The sequence below is a fragment of the Pinus tabuliformis genome, chromosome 7, assembly GCF_031772625.1.
Source record: "Pinus tabuliformis cultivar Carrire ecotype Pingquan chromosome 7, CPIR1, whole genome shotgun sequence".
NCBI lineage: Eukaryota > Viridiplantae > Streptophyta > Pinopsida > Pinales > Pinaceae > Pinus > Pinus tabuliformis.
The window spans coordinates 1,869,071,448-1,869,089,029 of record NC_142293.1 but is presented as its reverse complement, the minus strand read 5'-3'; the positions used below and the strand labels follow the sequence as shown (position 1 = coordinate 1,869,089,029).

General features: G+C 33.7%; 1 protein-coding gene across 3 annotated transcripts; it reads left to right on the top strand.

Annotated features, from left to right (window-relative positions):
- Positions 1-11,147: 11,147 nt before the first annotated feature.
- On the top strand, positions 11,148-17,051 carry LOC149255933 (guard cell S-type anion channel SLAC1-like). Of its 3 annotated transcripts, none has more exons than XM_089457334.1 (4): positions 11,148-11,523; positions 12,485-13,258; positions 13,353-13,384; positions 16,589-17,048. In XM_089457334.1, the coding sequence occupies exons 1-4, from the start codon at positions 11,377-11,379 to the stop codon at positions 16,818-16,820; spliced, it is 1,185 nt and encodes a 394-aa protein (XP_089313460.1). In that variant the 5' UTR covers positions 11,148-11,376; the 3' UTR covers positions 16,821-17,048. The 3 variants fall into 3 exon arrangements, with proteins under 3 accessions (XP_089313460.1, XP_089313462.1, XP_089313461.1); XM_089457336.1 differs by lacking the exon at positions 11,148-11,523 and adding an exon at positions 11,762-11,816 and having other exon boundaries at positions 16,589-17,051; XM_089457335.1 differs by lacking the exon at positions 11,148-11,523 and adding an exon at positions 12,070-12,361 and having other exon boundaries at positions 16,589-17,051.
- Positions 17,052-17,582: the final 531 nt, after the last annotated feature.

Here is a 17,582-nt window from a genome sequence, read left to right as displayed (position 1 = left end):
TGAGAGGGAGTGTTAAAATTGGCAACTAGGGCCAAACTCCACATGGGTTATCTTATTTATGACAATTTATATTTTTCTTCGATTCCTTTCTCCAAGAGGTGTAGGATTGATCTAAATATCATCCAATTCTGACATGTACAAATGAAGTTATGAATTTATTTTGATTATGGACAAATTGTCAAGGTCGACTAGCAAACTTATGTAGGCTTAGAAGCTGAATAGTCACGTCTATTCATCCTCAACGTTTTCTATAAATACATGATGTAATAGCCTCATTTGGACACACTCATCTTCACACTTCTCTCTCTTTCTCCTCATTGATTGGGTACAGATTTCTAGGCCTCTCTCTCTCCACGTGTCTGAAATTTCAAGAGAGCGAAATTTCAAAAGATCGAATTTCTAGATAGTTTGACCAAGCATTGACCAACATGCATTGACCTCCTTTGACTGCGTTTTTGTGATGGCTATCTCTATTTGGGCAGGCTGCATTTTTGGGCACAAAAATCAAGCCTAAACATTGACTGTTGAGCAGCATTGACTATAGCTAGGTCTAACCACAGGTGAGTTGTTTGACCAGACTTCGAATGGGCTGAATTTAACTGTTTTGAGGGTTGTTTTATCTTGCTGTTTGGAGGTTGAAGTTGACCGATTTGCTGAGGGTCAAATATTCCCTGTTGACTAGCGTTGACTTTTCTGCTTAGGGCTCTTTTGCTGCTATTATAAATTATTAAATTTGTAAATTTTACTATCTCTCTCTACTAAACTATTGAAGACTATAAGAAGAATTGATCAAGGGTTTCCCCACATTGGGTTTTGTCCCTGGCTGGTGAAATATCTTGTGTCCTCTTGTCTTGGCTTGTCTTCTACTATTTAGGTTTATGTTCTATCTGCATTTTACTATCATGTTGATGTGATTGCTAAACTCGATATTGATATTGGGCTAATTTATAAATTGAAGTAAAATTGCTCTAAAGCATAGAACATACCATTGTTGCCCAAATTTAACATATACGCTGTCAGCCAATTATATACCTTCATCCAGAAGGTGTGAAGCATCCATATAACGAAGCTAAGAGTTGGGTTGAGGAAGCCATATATCTTAGAGTGAGCGTGGATCGCCATACATTCGAGCATCTGTGACGAGTCCAAAGAACTATGCAGTAAGGAATCAATCTCTAGAGACCTTGGGTTTGTCGAGTTTAAGCATGAGTGTTTCTCTGTCACTGCGGAATCTAGCAGGGGATCACCGATTACTTCATGAATACCACTAGTCTAAGAGGGATATTTACAGTGGTTTTGGACAATAATTTAATAATTTGTGTGATCTGCATTAGGGAGAATAAAATGGTTTTTGGATATTACTTATATGAGTTGCTTATATTTGGAATATAGTTTTTGTTGGAGTTTGGAGACATAAGGATTTTATTCCTTTTGGGATGAATAATTATTTGAAGACATAAGGATTCTTTTCTTTTTTTTAAATAAAAAAGTGAAGGGAAAATCATTTTGAAGTTTGTGGTTATAGTACATTTGGGTCAAATTTGTTTGAAGATAAACTTAATATTTTGGTAGGCATGATTGACATAATCTCTCTACGAAGAATTAGTGTATTCCTCCATATTTTGTTTACTTTGGTATGAGAGAAGATGGACTGTCTTGAAGAGACCTTGGAAAACACCCAGAAACTTCTTGATGAACTAGTCAAAATATATGGTCCTTTACGCACCAATACTTCCTTAGACCAAAATTATGGTCAAATAAGCAAACCATTCTTGAAAAGAGTCCATGTCATGCTATAGTCGAAGCATCCATGGGAAGTGAAGGAAGGACAAGGAAGAGGGGCTAAGCTCTTCACACTTGGATCTGAATTACAACAAACAAAGTTAGACATAGACCTTCATAATTTGGAGGAGTTAGATACATGTGTGTTCAGGGTGGGGCAACTAGAATGGAAGAAACTCAGTTGAGCTCTCAAGCCATCCATGCTCACATTAATATAACCCAAACTCTGGGAGCATCCTTGTGAAGAGGTCAGGCTCACAATTACTTATTGTCTTAGCATGATTGTAGCTTTAACATCACCACTACTTCCTTACAATAATGATATCATGAGAGAGATATGGCAATTGATAGTAGAAGCCCTTTAGGGGTTGAACAACATCATGCTTCCTACCTTTTATAAGCGACGCAAAATTTCACATTACAAAAGGATTGGAATAATTAAATTCACACAAAGAAACAAGATATCTAAAACGAAATAGTGAGGATTCACACATAAAATTTCTTTCTATCTTTCTCTTGCATGGTTGTGGGCTTTATTTGATTGATTTGTCTAGGTTGTGAGGATCTTCTAAGTTCTGTTTGATGTTATTGATGATTGGAGTGTATTTTTTCAATCACTTGTAAGCTTACTTCTCCTCAACAATGACCTATTGCAGATTGTCGAAAAATATCAGGTCTGAAGCATTGCTATTATAGTAGTTTGATATTAAATTGTAGGGGTCAGATTTGAGGTTACAGTGGCATTGAAATTGGTTACTAAACTGGATTCACACATAAAATTTCTTTCTAGCTTTCTCTTGCATGGTTGTGGGCTTTATTTGATTGATTTGTCTAGGCTGTGAGGATCTTCTAAGGTCTGTTGCATGTTATTAATGACCAGAGTGTATTTTTTCAATCACTTGTAAGCTTACCTCTCCTCAATAGTGACTTATTGCAAACTGTCGAAAAATATCAGGTTTGAAGCATTGCTATTATATTATTCTGATATTAAATTGTAGGGCCAGATTTGAGGTTACAGTGGCATTGAAATTGGTTACTAAACTGGACTCACACATAAAATTTGTTTCTAGCTTTCTCTTAGATGGTTGTGGGCTTTATTTTATTTATTTGTCTAGGTTGTGAAGACCTTCTAAGGTCTGTTGCATGTTATTGATGATTGGAGTGCATCTTTTCAATCACTTGTAAGCTTACTTATCCTCAATATTGACCTATTGTAGTCTGTAAAAAAATATCAGTTTTGAAGCATTGCTATTATAGTAGTATGATATTAAATTGTAGGGGTCATATTTGAGGTTACAGTGGCATTGAAATTGGTTACTAAACTGGAAGGTATGGTTATTTTCATCTTGAGAATGATTTAAGGGTTGATCTCATCATTTAATTGACTGATATATACTTTCCAGTAAGCTACAACAGTCCATGTTTCATTGACAATGGTACATTGAAGGACTAGTACTTTCTTGAGTTAGCATATTGGCATTGTTGTTGGCTTTTCTCCCTAGCCTAGTCAAGGATAGGATAGCCTTCTTGGATACTAACTACCTCATTTCATCTCTCATATGCATCTTACTACTTAGTGGTCATCTAGATTCTCTAGATGCTATCTTTTATAGATCTGTAATCACAAAGGTTACTAAGTGTTCTATCCTCTAATCTTGCTCAACCAATCTTGTTGACAATGGACTAGTATCATTGTTATAGTAGTCTGATATTAAATTGTAGAGGTCGGATTTGAGGTTACAATGGCATTGAAATTGCTTACTAAACTAGAGGTAGGGTTATTTTCATCTTGAGAATGATTTAAGGGTTGATCTAATCATTTAATTGACTGATATATACTTGCCAGTAAGCTACAAAAATCCATGTTTCATTGACAATGGTACATTGAAGGACTAATAATTTCTTGAGTTAGCATATTGGCATTGTTGTTGGCTTTTCTTCCTAGCCTAGTCAAGGATAAGATAGCCTTCTTGGATACTAACTACCTCATTACATCTCTCATTTGCGTCTTACTGCTCAGTGGTCCTCTAGAGTCTCTAGATGTTATCTTTTATATATCTGTAATCCAGCCTTAAAGCAAGTTCATATCTAATAGATAGAGACTGACACAAGGTTATTAGACTCTGAATGGATTGGGGTTCAAATAGACTCATTGTATTGAGTAACGATTTTAGGTTACAATGGCATTGAAATTGGTTAATAAACTGGAAGGTATGGTTATTTGCATCTTGAGAATGATTTAAGTGGTCCTCTAGAGTCTTTGGATGCTATCTTTTATATATATATGTAATCCAACCTTAAAGCAAGTTCATATCTAATAGATAGAGACTGACACAAGGTTATTAGACTCTGAATGGATTGGGGTTCGAACAAACTCATTGTATTGAGTAACGAGCTTGAACAAATGGTAGTTACAACAGACCCATATCGTCAAGGAAGGAATAGATCGCTTGACATAAGGAGAGTGAGGTGGATTCAAATACAATATCTCGAGCCTTAAAACACGTCTTGAGGCAAAAACAAAATAAAATATTCTCTGTTGCATCTCATTTGTCTAATTCCTTGTATTTTTTCTCTTTGTCTAATTCCTTGTAGTTATGCTCTTGCAATCTTGTAGTTATCTCGTCTTAATTTGATAATCTAATAATTAAAAGAGAATTTCTAATAAGCATATATACAAGTGATAAATAGACATTGACACCATTATTAATTTAAAAATGCCTCTCTAATCGAATCTTGTGATCTATTTAACAAGTGATATTGGCGCCTTTCCCAACATTTACATCTTTTGGATCCATATATGCTCATTCTGAATTTATATGCTCCGTATAACAACGAAAAATAATTTTAGGGAATACTAGATGCCTATGGACTATTAGATATTAGGTCTCTCATAATCGCTAGAGATCTAAATCTCACAATGAACACGGGAGATATGGGAAAAGAAATGTAAATCAGGGCCATTAACAGGATTTTTCAATGAGCTATTTGACCGCATAATGCTTAAGGATATTACCCCTCGTCCCATATGCCCTACCTGGAGGAATGGGAATTCTGTTGCAGAGGGCATTGCGAAAATACTTGACAGATTCCTAGTTCATACTTTTTTGTATGCAAGATTAAAGCAACTAACTACATGGTCCTTATTTTCTGGAATCTCTGATCATGATGTTATTTTTCTGGAATAGAAGGGAGAGCATGATGTCAATGTGTTGCCATTTAAATTTAACCACTAATGGCTTCAAGAAAAGGAACTAGTGAACCTGATCATACACTCTTGGCAGTGGCCATTGGAGATAAATCATACCAATAAGATGGATATCGTCTCTCATAAACTGTGCAGGTTGAAATCAGAGGTCAAATCATGGGTCTGCAAGCGAAAAAAGGAACTCCATCAGGAGTTTTCAGTTATGGAAAATGAAATTGAGTTTCTGATGGATCCCACTCTCCCTGAATTTTTCTCTGATCATATTAAGAAGATAGTCTTGGAGCTTATTATCTGGAAGCATAATATTCTAAAATTCTAGGAAGACGAATGGGGGCTCATAAGCAGATTGGCCTAGATTCAGGGTGGCAATAAGAACACCCAATTTTTTCATAAGGCAACATCCAACAGGAAAAGCATGAATACAATATAGTATATTCGTAATGCAGAAGATAGATTGCTCACGTCCTTGAATGACATCCAATAAGAAGTTGTCAATCTTTACAGTAAACAATTCACTGCTTCAAATGTATCTCACATTGAGGATCAATTGGAATTGGTCAACTTATTCCCCTGCACGGTAAAAGATGAAGATATTGAGCACATGGATAGACCTATCTGTTTTGATGAGCAGCATGGTGTGTTGAAATAACTTGCCAAGGATAAAATCCCAGGTCCAGACGGATGGTTGATGGAACTATTCACATTTTTCTTTGATTTGATGGGATCAGAGCTCATTGATATGGTGGAGGAGTCCAACCTTCAGGGGCACACTCCAGGTGCTATCAATTCCACCTTTCTCACTCTTATACCTAAAAAGATAATTCTTCATGTTTTTTTATTGTAAACCAATCTCTCTCTGTAATGTTATAGAAGATGAGCTCTTAATTAACTACTAACATAATTAAGCAGATATTGTCAGAACGTATTACTCTGGAGAAGTTTGCAATATTACTCTGGAGAAGTTTGGTTTTCTTGCAGAAAGAAGAATACAGGGCGTTGTTAGAATCACACAAGAGTGTATTCACTCTATTAAATCCTGTAAACTGAAAGCCTGCCTCATAAAGATTGACCTTATAAAATCCTATGACAGGGTATCATACATAGAATCGACTTCCCTTGTAGACATATTAACTGGATCATGGCCTGTGTCTCGACAACAAATTTAGCAGTGTTGATCAATGGACAGCCAAAAGAATTTTTCCACATTTCCAGAGGACTAAGGACTAAGGCAAGGTTATGCACTCTCTCCAGTATTATTCATTTTGGTTATGGATGGGCTTAGCAGAGGATTGAGAGAAGCTAAGGAGGCAGGAAGGATTTCTGGGTGCAGGGTCACTAACAACGTTCATCTATCCCATTTAATGTTCGTAGATGATTTTCTTGGACTTGGTGAGGCGAAGCTCTCGGAATGGACGAATTTTCATCAAATTATAACTAAATTTGGGAATTCTTATGGAAGAATTGTCATCAAATTATAACTAAATCTGGGAATTCTTCTGGCCTCATCCTAAACAAGTATAAATCAGAACATCTCTGATAGTATTGAGGAAGGAAGATAAATCAGAAAATATCTCTGATAGTATTGAGGAGGAGGTTACTAAACAATTATTGATATCTATGGGATCAAGGGCAGAAATCAATCTGGAGGATTCAAGTACTCAGCATTTCATTTGAAGCCTAATAATTACGAGAAACGGGATTGGAGATAGCTAATCCAAAAATTTGAAAAGAAATTGTCCTTATGGGAAAACAAATGGATTTCTTTGGGTGGCAGAATGATTATGATTAAGGCAATCCTACAAGGCATCTCGGTCTATTGGACGCACTTGTTCCATTTAGCGATGTCAGTCATCCAAATAGTTGACTCTCTCATTGTTGATTTACTTTGGGTCAGCAGCAGAAACAAAAGGAAGTTTCATTTATCTAAAGTAGACTTTATTTGCAGGCCCATTGTAGATGGGGAGGACTTTTGAGGTGTCTGGTATCTGGCAGGATATTATTAGTGAGAAGTACCTTAATCACTCTAATTTGGAATAATGGGTCTTAGCTAAGGCTCTGGAAAAGAACAAGGCATCTTTTATATGGTGCAACTTGATGAAATCAAAGCAATGGTTGTGTGGCAATCTCAAATGGGAAGTAGGTTGTGTAAATAAAATTCATATGGGTTTAAACTTTAGATGCCATTATTGGATTGGTTGGGGACATATTCTCTCCACTCCCATTATTCATTATCTACATAGGCGTGGGCACATTACTTTAGTACATATTCGCAAGATGCAGAAATCCAATTTATGCGATTTGGGGATAGTTTTGTCTGAGAAGGTAAACAGGCTCACAGGGGATGGACGTGCTTACGAAGACAATATCTCTACCAAAGAGATTTATTCATGCGTTACCATGAAGAATCGGTAGGACAAAGCCACAGATTCGTTAGCCCGTATGCGGAGGTGGGAGGTTACAACAAAGTTAAAAATGTTTCACCTCGTTGGATTTTCATTATAGGATTCTTACCTAGGATAATCTGGTCAAGGGGGATTGTTGGGACTGAGTATATGTTTTCTTTGTAGATCAACATTTGAGGATGCTCTGCACCTTTTCTTGAGCCGCCCATTCACCGTCTCCATTTGAGAGAAGGTATCTGCTTCCCTTACTATTATTCCACAGGTGGACAGAACTTCTATTATTGCATGTCTCATTAATTGAACAAACTTCTTTCAAGAGTGCAAGGCTATTACATTACACATATTCTGGGGAATCTGCTGTTCCCGAAACAGTTGTATTTTTTAGAATAAATCCCTGGTTTAAGATCCACTGCTTTGAACAGAGTGGCTTACTCTGGATTTATTCTTAAGAGAGTTAAGGTTTACTGTTTATTTGAAAGTAATTATGATTTTTTTTTTCTTTTTAATTAAATTGATTAAGTAAAATGTTTTACCATATTAACAAGTTTCATATGGTGTGAGTTGTAGTTTTGTTGGGTATCTGGTATTCATAAGTTATAGTATTGTTTAAAGATTAAGAATCGTGATGGTCAAGTCAACATTAATTTCCATGATTAACACTATTTTTCCATGTTTTCTAAATCTATATATGTTTAAATTATATATTAATTTTTTTTATTATAATAATATAAATATAATTTATTTAGTTCTAATAATTTTTTTACTTTATCAAAGTAAGATGTATTAGAAGTGTTTATATATATATATATATATAAACCTCGTTTAATTTATATTGTTGCACTAGTTAATAATTAAACTAAAATTCCAACATACACACCACATAAACTCAATATCCCACTCTTATTCAACTAAGCTAATTAAAAAAAAAAACATAATATTTTCTTAATATTATCTAGATTTTAAAAATTAAAAGTAAATGTATATATTTGAAGCCTGTCTATTGTGGATTAAGGCTTCCATAACTTTAAGTTAATTATCAATACTTATTAGAGTGTCTATTTTGGAATAGCCCTTGAAGAACATTAACTTAATTATCAATATTTATTAGGTGGATTATAAGGATTTATCCTCCATAGAATACTTTAAGATATTTTTATAGTATATACAAATCAAGTGTTGAAATCTATATCCAAAGTAGTTATGTATTTTTTTGTTCTTTTAACTAAATTTATTAATTAAGAAAATTCTTATAAAAATTCAATTAGTATCGACGTAAGGAAACAGGTTAACGGCCCAAGACCCAGAGGCATCTGGCAGGAGTGAAAGCGTGCTCCCTTACGGACCACCAGCGGGTTATTTCAGGTGGCGTGGTTTTCCTTGATAACAGTGATGTGTCAACTGACATTCGCGGATAGCAGCCAGAGATGGCTGTCCTCACTGTTGGTTTGACAAACTGAGTTTGATAGTTTTTTCCACCTTTTGAAAAAAAAATAAAATAAATAAATAAATAAATAAATAAATAAAATAATGTATTTTTGGCATTAATATTGATCCATGATATTAATTATAAATTAAAAACTTCAATTATAAATAAATCTACTCATTCAAATTTTTATTAAATATATATTTATCTTTTTATATATATCTATATATATTAGTTAATGTATACTTATTCAAGAATTTTATTTTATATATATATATATATATTAATTATACATTAATGTTTTAATATTAATCATATAATTTATATAATTGAACTAATTAATTTAAAATTATATTAATCAGGGAGAAACAAAGTTCCATGCCTTGGCATATTTTGATTCATATCTAATACTGAATATGGCAAATGGAAAGGCAAATCTTGATTGATGTGAAAGCTAATACTGAATACGGCCAATTTTGAGTGGTACAAAACCTTAAAAGTAACTCTAGAAAAACACAGTAACCTTAAAATTCTATTATATGTTACAACATGTGGAATTCCTTGTATACTAGTGACTTGATACCAAGAGTAAGCTGTTAACAGTCGATCAACATACGTATAGTCGAAATTTGGAAGTCATGTCGAGATCCAGAGATGATGAAGGAATTTATGTTCGTGGGCTGTATTTTCATATTTGGCGATTCTGCTCTATTTTAATTAAAATTATGGACAATGGTAGGTGTTTTTAAGAGTATGTGTTTAAAATTGTTTTTTAAGAATTATTTTTTAAAATGAAATAAGAAAATAAGTTAAAGAGTCAAGTAATTTTGATGTCCTTTTAGGGTAAGTTTTGGTTTCTTTTAAACCAGATATGTTTGATAATTTTATAGAAAATTAAATGAGAAATTGAAAAATTTTAATTTTGAATTGTTAAGTGTATGCCATATAAATGATCATTTTGCATACAGCTAATTTCATTTCTATATATAAAAATATGACAAAACATCATCATCAGTTCTGAATTACCATATTACAGCTAAAAACAAACATTACATATTCATGAGATGTTCCGTAAATTTCTATGGGTTTTCCTATATCTCTCTCATTCATATATATATATATATATATGTATTTTATCTTACAAAATTGTCTGAATTTTTCCTATATTCATTTATTAACCACTTAACATTGCATATTGCCTATACAAAAAACATTTAACAAACAAAATTACAGCTAAATTTTGCCCAAAATATCATACCGCCATCTAAGATGTCTAATCTTTTCTTCCATCAACTCCTAAGTGTGATTGATGCATCCAGGGTTTGTCATTACATCCTTTTCATAAACAGCAAAATGTATCTTATAGGGTTTCCTTGAGATTCTTCTTTTTGAGAGGAGGTCCTCAGTCTAATTCTGCTCTCCGTATATATGACCAAATTCAATATGTTGTAAAGTGCTTACAGGTCCAGTTAGATAAAATGGGAGGATTAAATAGTGTGTAGTCCTTAACCCAATGGATGATGCTCCTCATCCAGTTAGATGAGATGGGAGGACCCCATAAACGAGAAATTCCTCGAGGCCTAGTCATTTTGCACCTATGAAGACATCCCAAAGAGCAATAATTTCAGCTCTACTATTTGTCCTTTAACCCCCACCACAAATGAAAATATTTTCCTGCTTCCAAAACAATGGCTGCCCCTCATCCACACTTCATGTGGGGGCAAGCCCCCATAAAAAAAATTCCACAAAAGCCCACAAGAAAGACCTTTCCATGTACCCAAATCTAATCTTTCTATAACTTCTTTCTTTTTGTCATCCAAAATTAGACAAAATAGTCCACATATTATATTATAACTTTTTTAACCACAACAAATTTATGGTCAAAGATAAGTGCATTCCCACATCTCCAACTGAACCATATTGGGGAAAAAAGTAAAAAGTAAGGAACAATATTGAGAACTAGAATTGATCCAAAAACACAAGCATAATTTCAATGTGCGATGTGTCCCATTAGGTGCAGTGCCAATTGCATCCACAAACCCTTCCCAAACTGCAGCAGCAAATGGACAGCTAAACATAAGATGATCCGCATCTTCATCTCCATGCTTGCACATCAAGCATATACCTACGCCCCCCTATCACGTACAGGATTTCCCAACATTTACGTCTTTTGGATCCCGCGGAGAAATCGCAGTCAAGCAACTCTCAATCAAATTATTTTTTATTTCATTTTAAAATAATTATAGTCTAGTTGAATTTCACCTCTTAAAATATTACTCAAAAAGTACTTTTTTCACATGTCATGCCACACTAGAAGTTCTATGTGAACTAGATTCTCTGATGACCATGCCAAATTGTTTCCAAGCTGTTAATTGATTTGGCAATGAAAGTGTTACTGAAAGGAAATGGAAGTAACTCTGTCCTCATCAAGAGCTCCTCAAGACCTGAGTCCCTTCCAAATTCTTCTGGAGAGGATAACCGAGGCCTATAAATTATGGGTTTGTAGAGACAGCAACGACTCATAGGACGACATATGTTACATAATCTATTCACACACTGCAATGGAAAACCATAACCCTGTCAGGCATGAGGAGAGAAGCGATGGAACATATATATCTGGGCCTGAATTTCTGCACTTAGTCAGTGTTGAAATTCCTGCAGAGAGATACTTTGAAGCATTGGAGGGGCCCGAGCTTGAAGTTCTAAGGGTGAGAAGACTATGGATATATGGAGTAGATCAATAAATTCAGGCTATATTTTTTTTCATATGTGCTTGTGTATTGATGCATAAATTATTCAGTATCCATGTTGATATTTATCTAGATTTTTAATTTAATTTTGATTTGTGATGTGAAATATAAAATTATTCCAATGAGATATCAAATTCTTTGGAGGTAGTTTTTTCTTTACATAAATCAAGTGTTCACGAGATATCAATATCTTTGGAGGTAGTAATTATTTGTGAGATAATAGTGCTGCCGAGATATGAAAATTTTAGGAGGTAGTAATTGCATCAATACAATTGATAAAAGTTTAGTTCATGCTGCAGTCTGTATAGACTAGGTGTGCCATAAATTCTTTGCATATTCGTTCAATTTGTGAGAGAAATTTGTTGTATTGTATTTGCCTAAATTTAAAGGTTATGAAACTTTGGGAATTAATCTTGTTGGTGTGGTTCAGTCGATGGATAGGGAGCCATTATATAAATATTTTGTAGTTTCATGATATGAAATTTATAGAAAAGCAGATTGGGAATAAAAAAATTTAGCCTTGTTTTCATTACATATGAAGAGGGTTGAGAAAGATTGTACACTTTAAGACTGCTATCCAATAGATAGAATTAAGGAAGTACACAATACTTGTTTTTATCACATATGAAGAGGGTTGAGAAAGATTGTACACTTTAAGACTGCTATCCAATAGATAGAATTAAGGAAGTACACAATACTTGCAGGGAATCTAATACAGCTTTGAAGAAACTCTGTATTTCAACATCACACAAACAATCCACTTCAAAAATATTGTAACTTATGAGATAGCCTCCAGGTTTGAATAAATTATGTGCATTTCAAGTTCACACAAGTAACCCTTTTGACTGATATTGGAATTTATGAGATAGCCTCCTGAAGGTGATGAGATTCTGATGTTTTTTCCTTGCTTTGATTTCAGGACTGTGAGAAAGTTGCAGTTCCTCCCGTGGACAAAATATGGCCATTTCTTCTTAGATTTCCAAATGCATGCTTCGGAATGTGCATGGGGTTGGCAAGCCAAGCATCTTTATGGAAGGCTCTTTCCACCTCTCCTGCTGTTAAATTCCTCCATATCCCGCCGCAGATAAATTTATCTCTCTGGTTACTTGCAGTGTGCATACTCATCCTTGTTTTCTGCACTTATTTGCTCAAAACAATTTACCATTTCGAGGCTGTCAAGAGGGAGTTTTGCCATCCAGTGAGGGTGAATTTCTTCTTTGCTCCATGGGTTGCCGCTATGACACTAGCTATAGCGGTACCTCCCGTAATAGCAGAGTCAGTTCATCCATCGGTGTGGTGCATTTTCATGGCTCCTTTGCTGATTTTGGAGCTGAAGATATATGGCCAATGGCTGTCTGGAGGAGAGAAGAGATTATCAAAAGTAGCTAACCCTTCCACGCACTTGTCTGTGGTAGGAAATTTTGTAGGATCTCTATTAGCGGCTCGCTTAGACTTGAAGGAACCTGCAAAATTCTTATGGGCTGTAGGGTTGGCCCATTACTTAGTATTATTCGTGACACTCTACCAGAGATTGCCTACCAGTGAAACGCTGCCCAAGGAACTCCATCCTGTATTTTTTCTATTTTTGGCTGCTCCGGCCACTGCAAGCTGGGCCTGGGAGACAATTTTCGGGGAATTTGACATAGTTTCTCGCATCATGTATTTTGTTGCACTCTTCCTCTACACATCTCTCGTAAGTGTAGTTAGATGGATCATTTTCGCTATTTAAATTACACGCTGAGCATATACTGCTTGAACGGTAAACCATCTTCTCTTTGACGGTGCAGATTGTGCGCATGAAGTTTTTCCGAGGGTTCAGGTAATTATCTCAATTCTGCCACCAGATACTAATTAATTATTAATTGAAATAAACTTTATTTCAATATTTCCATGTATCATCATCTCTTAAAAAAAAATTTTATCAGAAGAAAAAAAACTCTTCTTTTCGTTATAAAAATAAAAAGGAAGTACATTTTCATAGTTCCATACACCCATAGTATTTTTCTATCTCAATCATATACGTAAAACAACCATATTTACCTGTCTATTTAGCCTATCTAATACCCTTACATCGTCTGTGATGACCTGCATGCTTCCCATTGTTCTCCCGAAGGAAAAATTATTACACAAGTAATTTGGAAATCCTTGTGTTTCTGATTTATACTATTTGATCGATCTTTTATATCTTTCCTTTTCCTTCCCAGCTCAAAAATTTGGAACTCCCTTCTCTATCATATCTCAAAAATATAAAACAAAAAAACACAGAAACCTTTTATAAGAAAATGATATTGTCAACCTTGACTGTGATATCTTTTTCAAAAGCTGCGACTTTGATATCTTTTTCAAAAGCTGCATAATAGATCTTACCAGGAGCCTTTTTTATACTGCTTTTGGACATAAGATTTGCAGTTATGTTTTGTTCTCTGTAGACATGATCAGATTGGATGTGTTGAAAAGAGCTTACCAAATTTTTTATGGAATTCATCCAATTATCTAAAATGGGCTGATTAAATTGCTTATCTAAAATGGGCTGATTAAATTGCTTGTACTTTTCTATCCATTCAATGATACCCTTAGCATCACCATATACCTACAACTTCTTAATCCCTATCCACTTTGCAGCAGATGGAACTCCTCACAACCTTATAATCTCAGCTCTATTGTTAGTGCTGATTCCTACTTCCCATCAGAAGTAATAATAGTAACATGGTTGGTTTATTATGAAAACTCCACATCCTCATCTTCTCTTCTCACATGCCCGGTCTAAAAACTCCACTGAGAAAACCTTCTATAGGTCTTTTATTCTAATCTTATTCTAATCTGCCTTTTTTTCCAGCCTCTTTACTAGTACAATTTCATTGAAATAAACCACTGTTTTAATAATATCCACACTAACAGACTGCACTGAGAAAACCTTCTATATGTCTTTTATTCTAATCTGCCTTTTTTTTCAGCCTCTTTACCAGTACAATTTCATTGAAATAAACCACTGTTTTAATAACATCCACATTAACAGAAGCCGTTTTCTGTATAATAATAATAAAAAAAAATCCAAAAGATATAGATAAGAAGAGAGCGATATTTCTTTAGGTTTTTATACCCATAAAATAGACATGATCTCAAGTACTGAAACTGACTCACAAGCTGAAAGTTTATATGCACAAATTCTAAAACTACATACTAATTAAATGAAATACTTTATTCTAATATGTTCATGCATTCACCGAAGCTAATTTGGCTTAGAATTGTTGAGAGGATGGTTAGATTTTATTTTATTCAGCAACTGGGTCAATCTGTTACTAGCAAATTGTTTCTGCCAGCTACCACTCTAATTTTAGGGTTTATTAACTGTTTATTTCTTGAAATTAGATCACCACCAAGGATTGAATCATGGATCTCTTGATTTGTAATCGATTGAATCATGGATCTCTTGATTTGTAGGATGATTACAGATTTATGAATATTTCAAAAATTTTAAATTTATCAAAATTAAATTTATAAATATTTCAGAAAAACCCTGATATTTGGTAAATAAAATAATAAATTTAACTTTACTGTCATTAAATTTACAAAATATTCTGAAATCTGTCATTAATATAATATAAATTGAATGAAAGATGGATATAATAAATTTAATTTATACATCTTGATTGAGCATCAAGATCCAAACAAGCACAATTCTGTATAGACTTTAGGGTAACACAACGCAATTTCTTCATTTCACTCATTTTCTTAAGTTAGAAGGCATCGATTATTTTAATATAGTTCTCGACATTTTTAACTTGTTTGATGCTATCTTCTGGTATTTTCGAATATAAAAGATGGCGCGTGCTTTATCGATACTTTATTAAATTCGATGTATCAATTATTTAGTATAATTCTGCACATTTTTTTTTTGTGGTTGATACTTTATTCTGTATTTTCCAAGAATAAAAATCCTGTGCTTTATTACTATCACTATTTTAGCTGGCTGCACATTGCATCAGAATAGTTTTAACTTTACAATGTACATATCTTCTTAGGAGTAACCGATGTGAAAATTATTTGGCCTTGAAATATGTCTATGCTTTATCATTGGCCTAACTCTATTAGTTTTTTCTCAAAGTTACGACAATATCTATGAAACTTTAAAAGTAAGAAAAATCGAACGAAGAAAAAAACTGAAATAAACACAACCCAAATAGTATGTAGATATTATGTTACGAACAAAATAAAACGATGTCAACAAACAAGCCACTTGATTCCTTTGAGAGCCATCTTTTTTATATATATTTTTGAGTTTTGTTATATTAAAACATCCTTAACAGTGGAGCATGCAAAGGTTCTCTGCTTAACAGTCGAGTCTGGTTATGCATTTTTATGGTCGAGCATTTTTATGGTCGAGCACCTCTCCTTATTAGTCGAGCGTGCTTACATACCCTAGAAATTCAATTTACTGTGGGGGGCGTTGGTTGAGCCATATATGATTTTGGTGTAGTTCCAAATAGTGATGGCCATGGAATGAAGTCGAGTTATCTTTTTCCTACTGAATTACACATATAAAACTCAAAAATAAAAAAATACTACCAAACTTACAAATTTTTTTTTATACATATTGCTATCTCCTTTTTCTTCTTTTTAATTTAAATCATTCCCATTCCTTTACATATCTGCAAAACTTTTTGATGTCTTCCTTTTCCCGGTTATATATATACCAATTTCTATACAATCTAACTAAAGTTAAATCTCTGATGAATTTAAATTTGCAGTTTCTACATTTCTCCAGTCACTCCCTTCAATAAAATCTTAATTGTTCTATCTTATATTTCTTCCAAATCTTTTTTTATTTTCATCTGCTTCAAGTCATCTTACATTCGGCAATTTTGATATGAATACCATACCTTTCCAGTTGCAATTTTCTTGTATGGTGCGTTGCAATACTCGCTGTCTGTGTTCATATTTCTTTGCTGTAACGTAATCCTATCAGGGATTGAGTATAACGAAACTGGTGGATATAAATGAACGCCATGGCTGCCTTTTGCAGGTTCTCTATTTCATGGTGGGCATACACCTACCCAATGACATCGACATCGATAGCGACAATAAGATACTCAGAGCAAGTGCCCCATATTTTCACACACTTCTTGGCTGTACTTCTTTCTACAGTTGCCACTATTACAGTCTTCAGTATCTTCGTCACAACTATCTTGCACGCCTTCGTTTGGAAAACTCTCTTCCCCAATGACATGGCCATTGCAATAACAACGACCAAGTAGACAAATGATATGGGAGGGAAGTTTTATATAGTGAAATTTTGAGAAGATATAGGTTGATTAAAGAAGGTATAGGGTAGAAATTCTGTAGTTCAGTTCACTATGATATCCCAGACATTAGCAATAATTACCAAATAGACAAATGATATGGGAAGTTTTAGATATGAAATTTTATGTTCTAGTTCATTATAATTTGGGAAATATGTTCTCTGAAAATTTAAGATGTATGACCCATCCTCAAATTAATCTTAAATGATTCATATTTTTTTATTTTAGTTATACTTTTTTATTTTTAGAATATTGATTTTTTTTAGTAAGTAATAATATCATATTATATCTTATCAAGATTTCAAATTAAGTTTTATTATAATTTTAGTGATATATTCTATATAAGATAGAGTTTCTAAATAATCTTAAAATCAATTCTAAATGAGTCATTTTCTATTTTCTTTTTTGGGCGATGTTCCATGATCTGAAATTTTTGAACCTTGAGGAAACAAAAAATGATATCTAGAAAAAATTTAGATTGTAAATCCTTATAATTTATGACATATTACTTATGGAGATTTAAATGATTTTAAGAGCTTTTTATAGGGTTAGCAAGTTGTTTTTTCTTTTCTACCGTCATTAAATAACATAGGATCTATCATTGAATGGATAAAAATATGGTTGGAAAAGGATAAAAGTAACAAATATAATTGTTTTCTAGGGTTAGCTAATTGTTTTTTCTTTTTTTTTTGAGATATGTTTTAGCATCATTAAGTA

Coding starts and splice junctions, on each gene's coding strand:
- LOC149255933 (XM_089457334.1), top strand. CDS start 11,377: ATGGAAAACCATAACCCTGTCAGGCATGAGGAGAGAAGCGATGGAACA. Junction 11,524..12,484: donor CCGAGCTTGAAGTTCTAAGG/GTGAGAAGACTA, acceptor CTTTGATTTCAG/GACTGTGAGAAAGTTGCAGT. Junction 13,259..13,352: donor TCTTCCTCTACACATCTCTC/GTAAGTGTAGTT, acceptor TTGACGGTGCAG/ATTGTGCGCATGAAGTTTTT.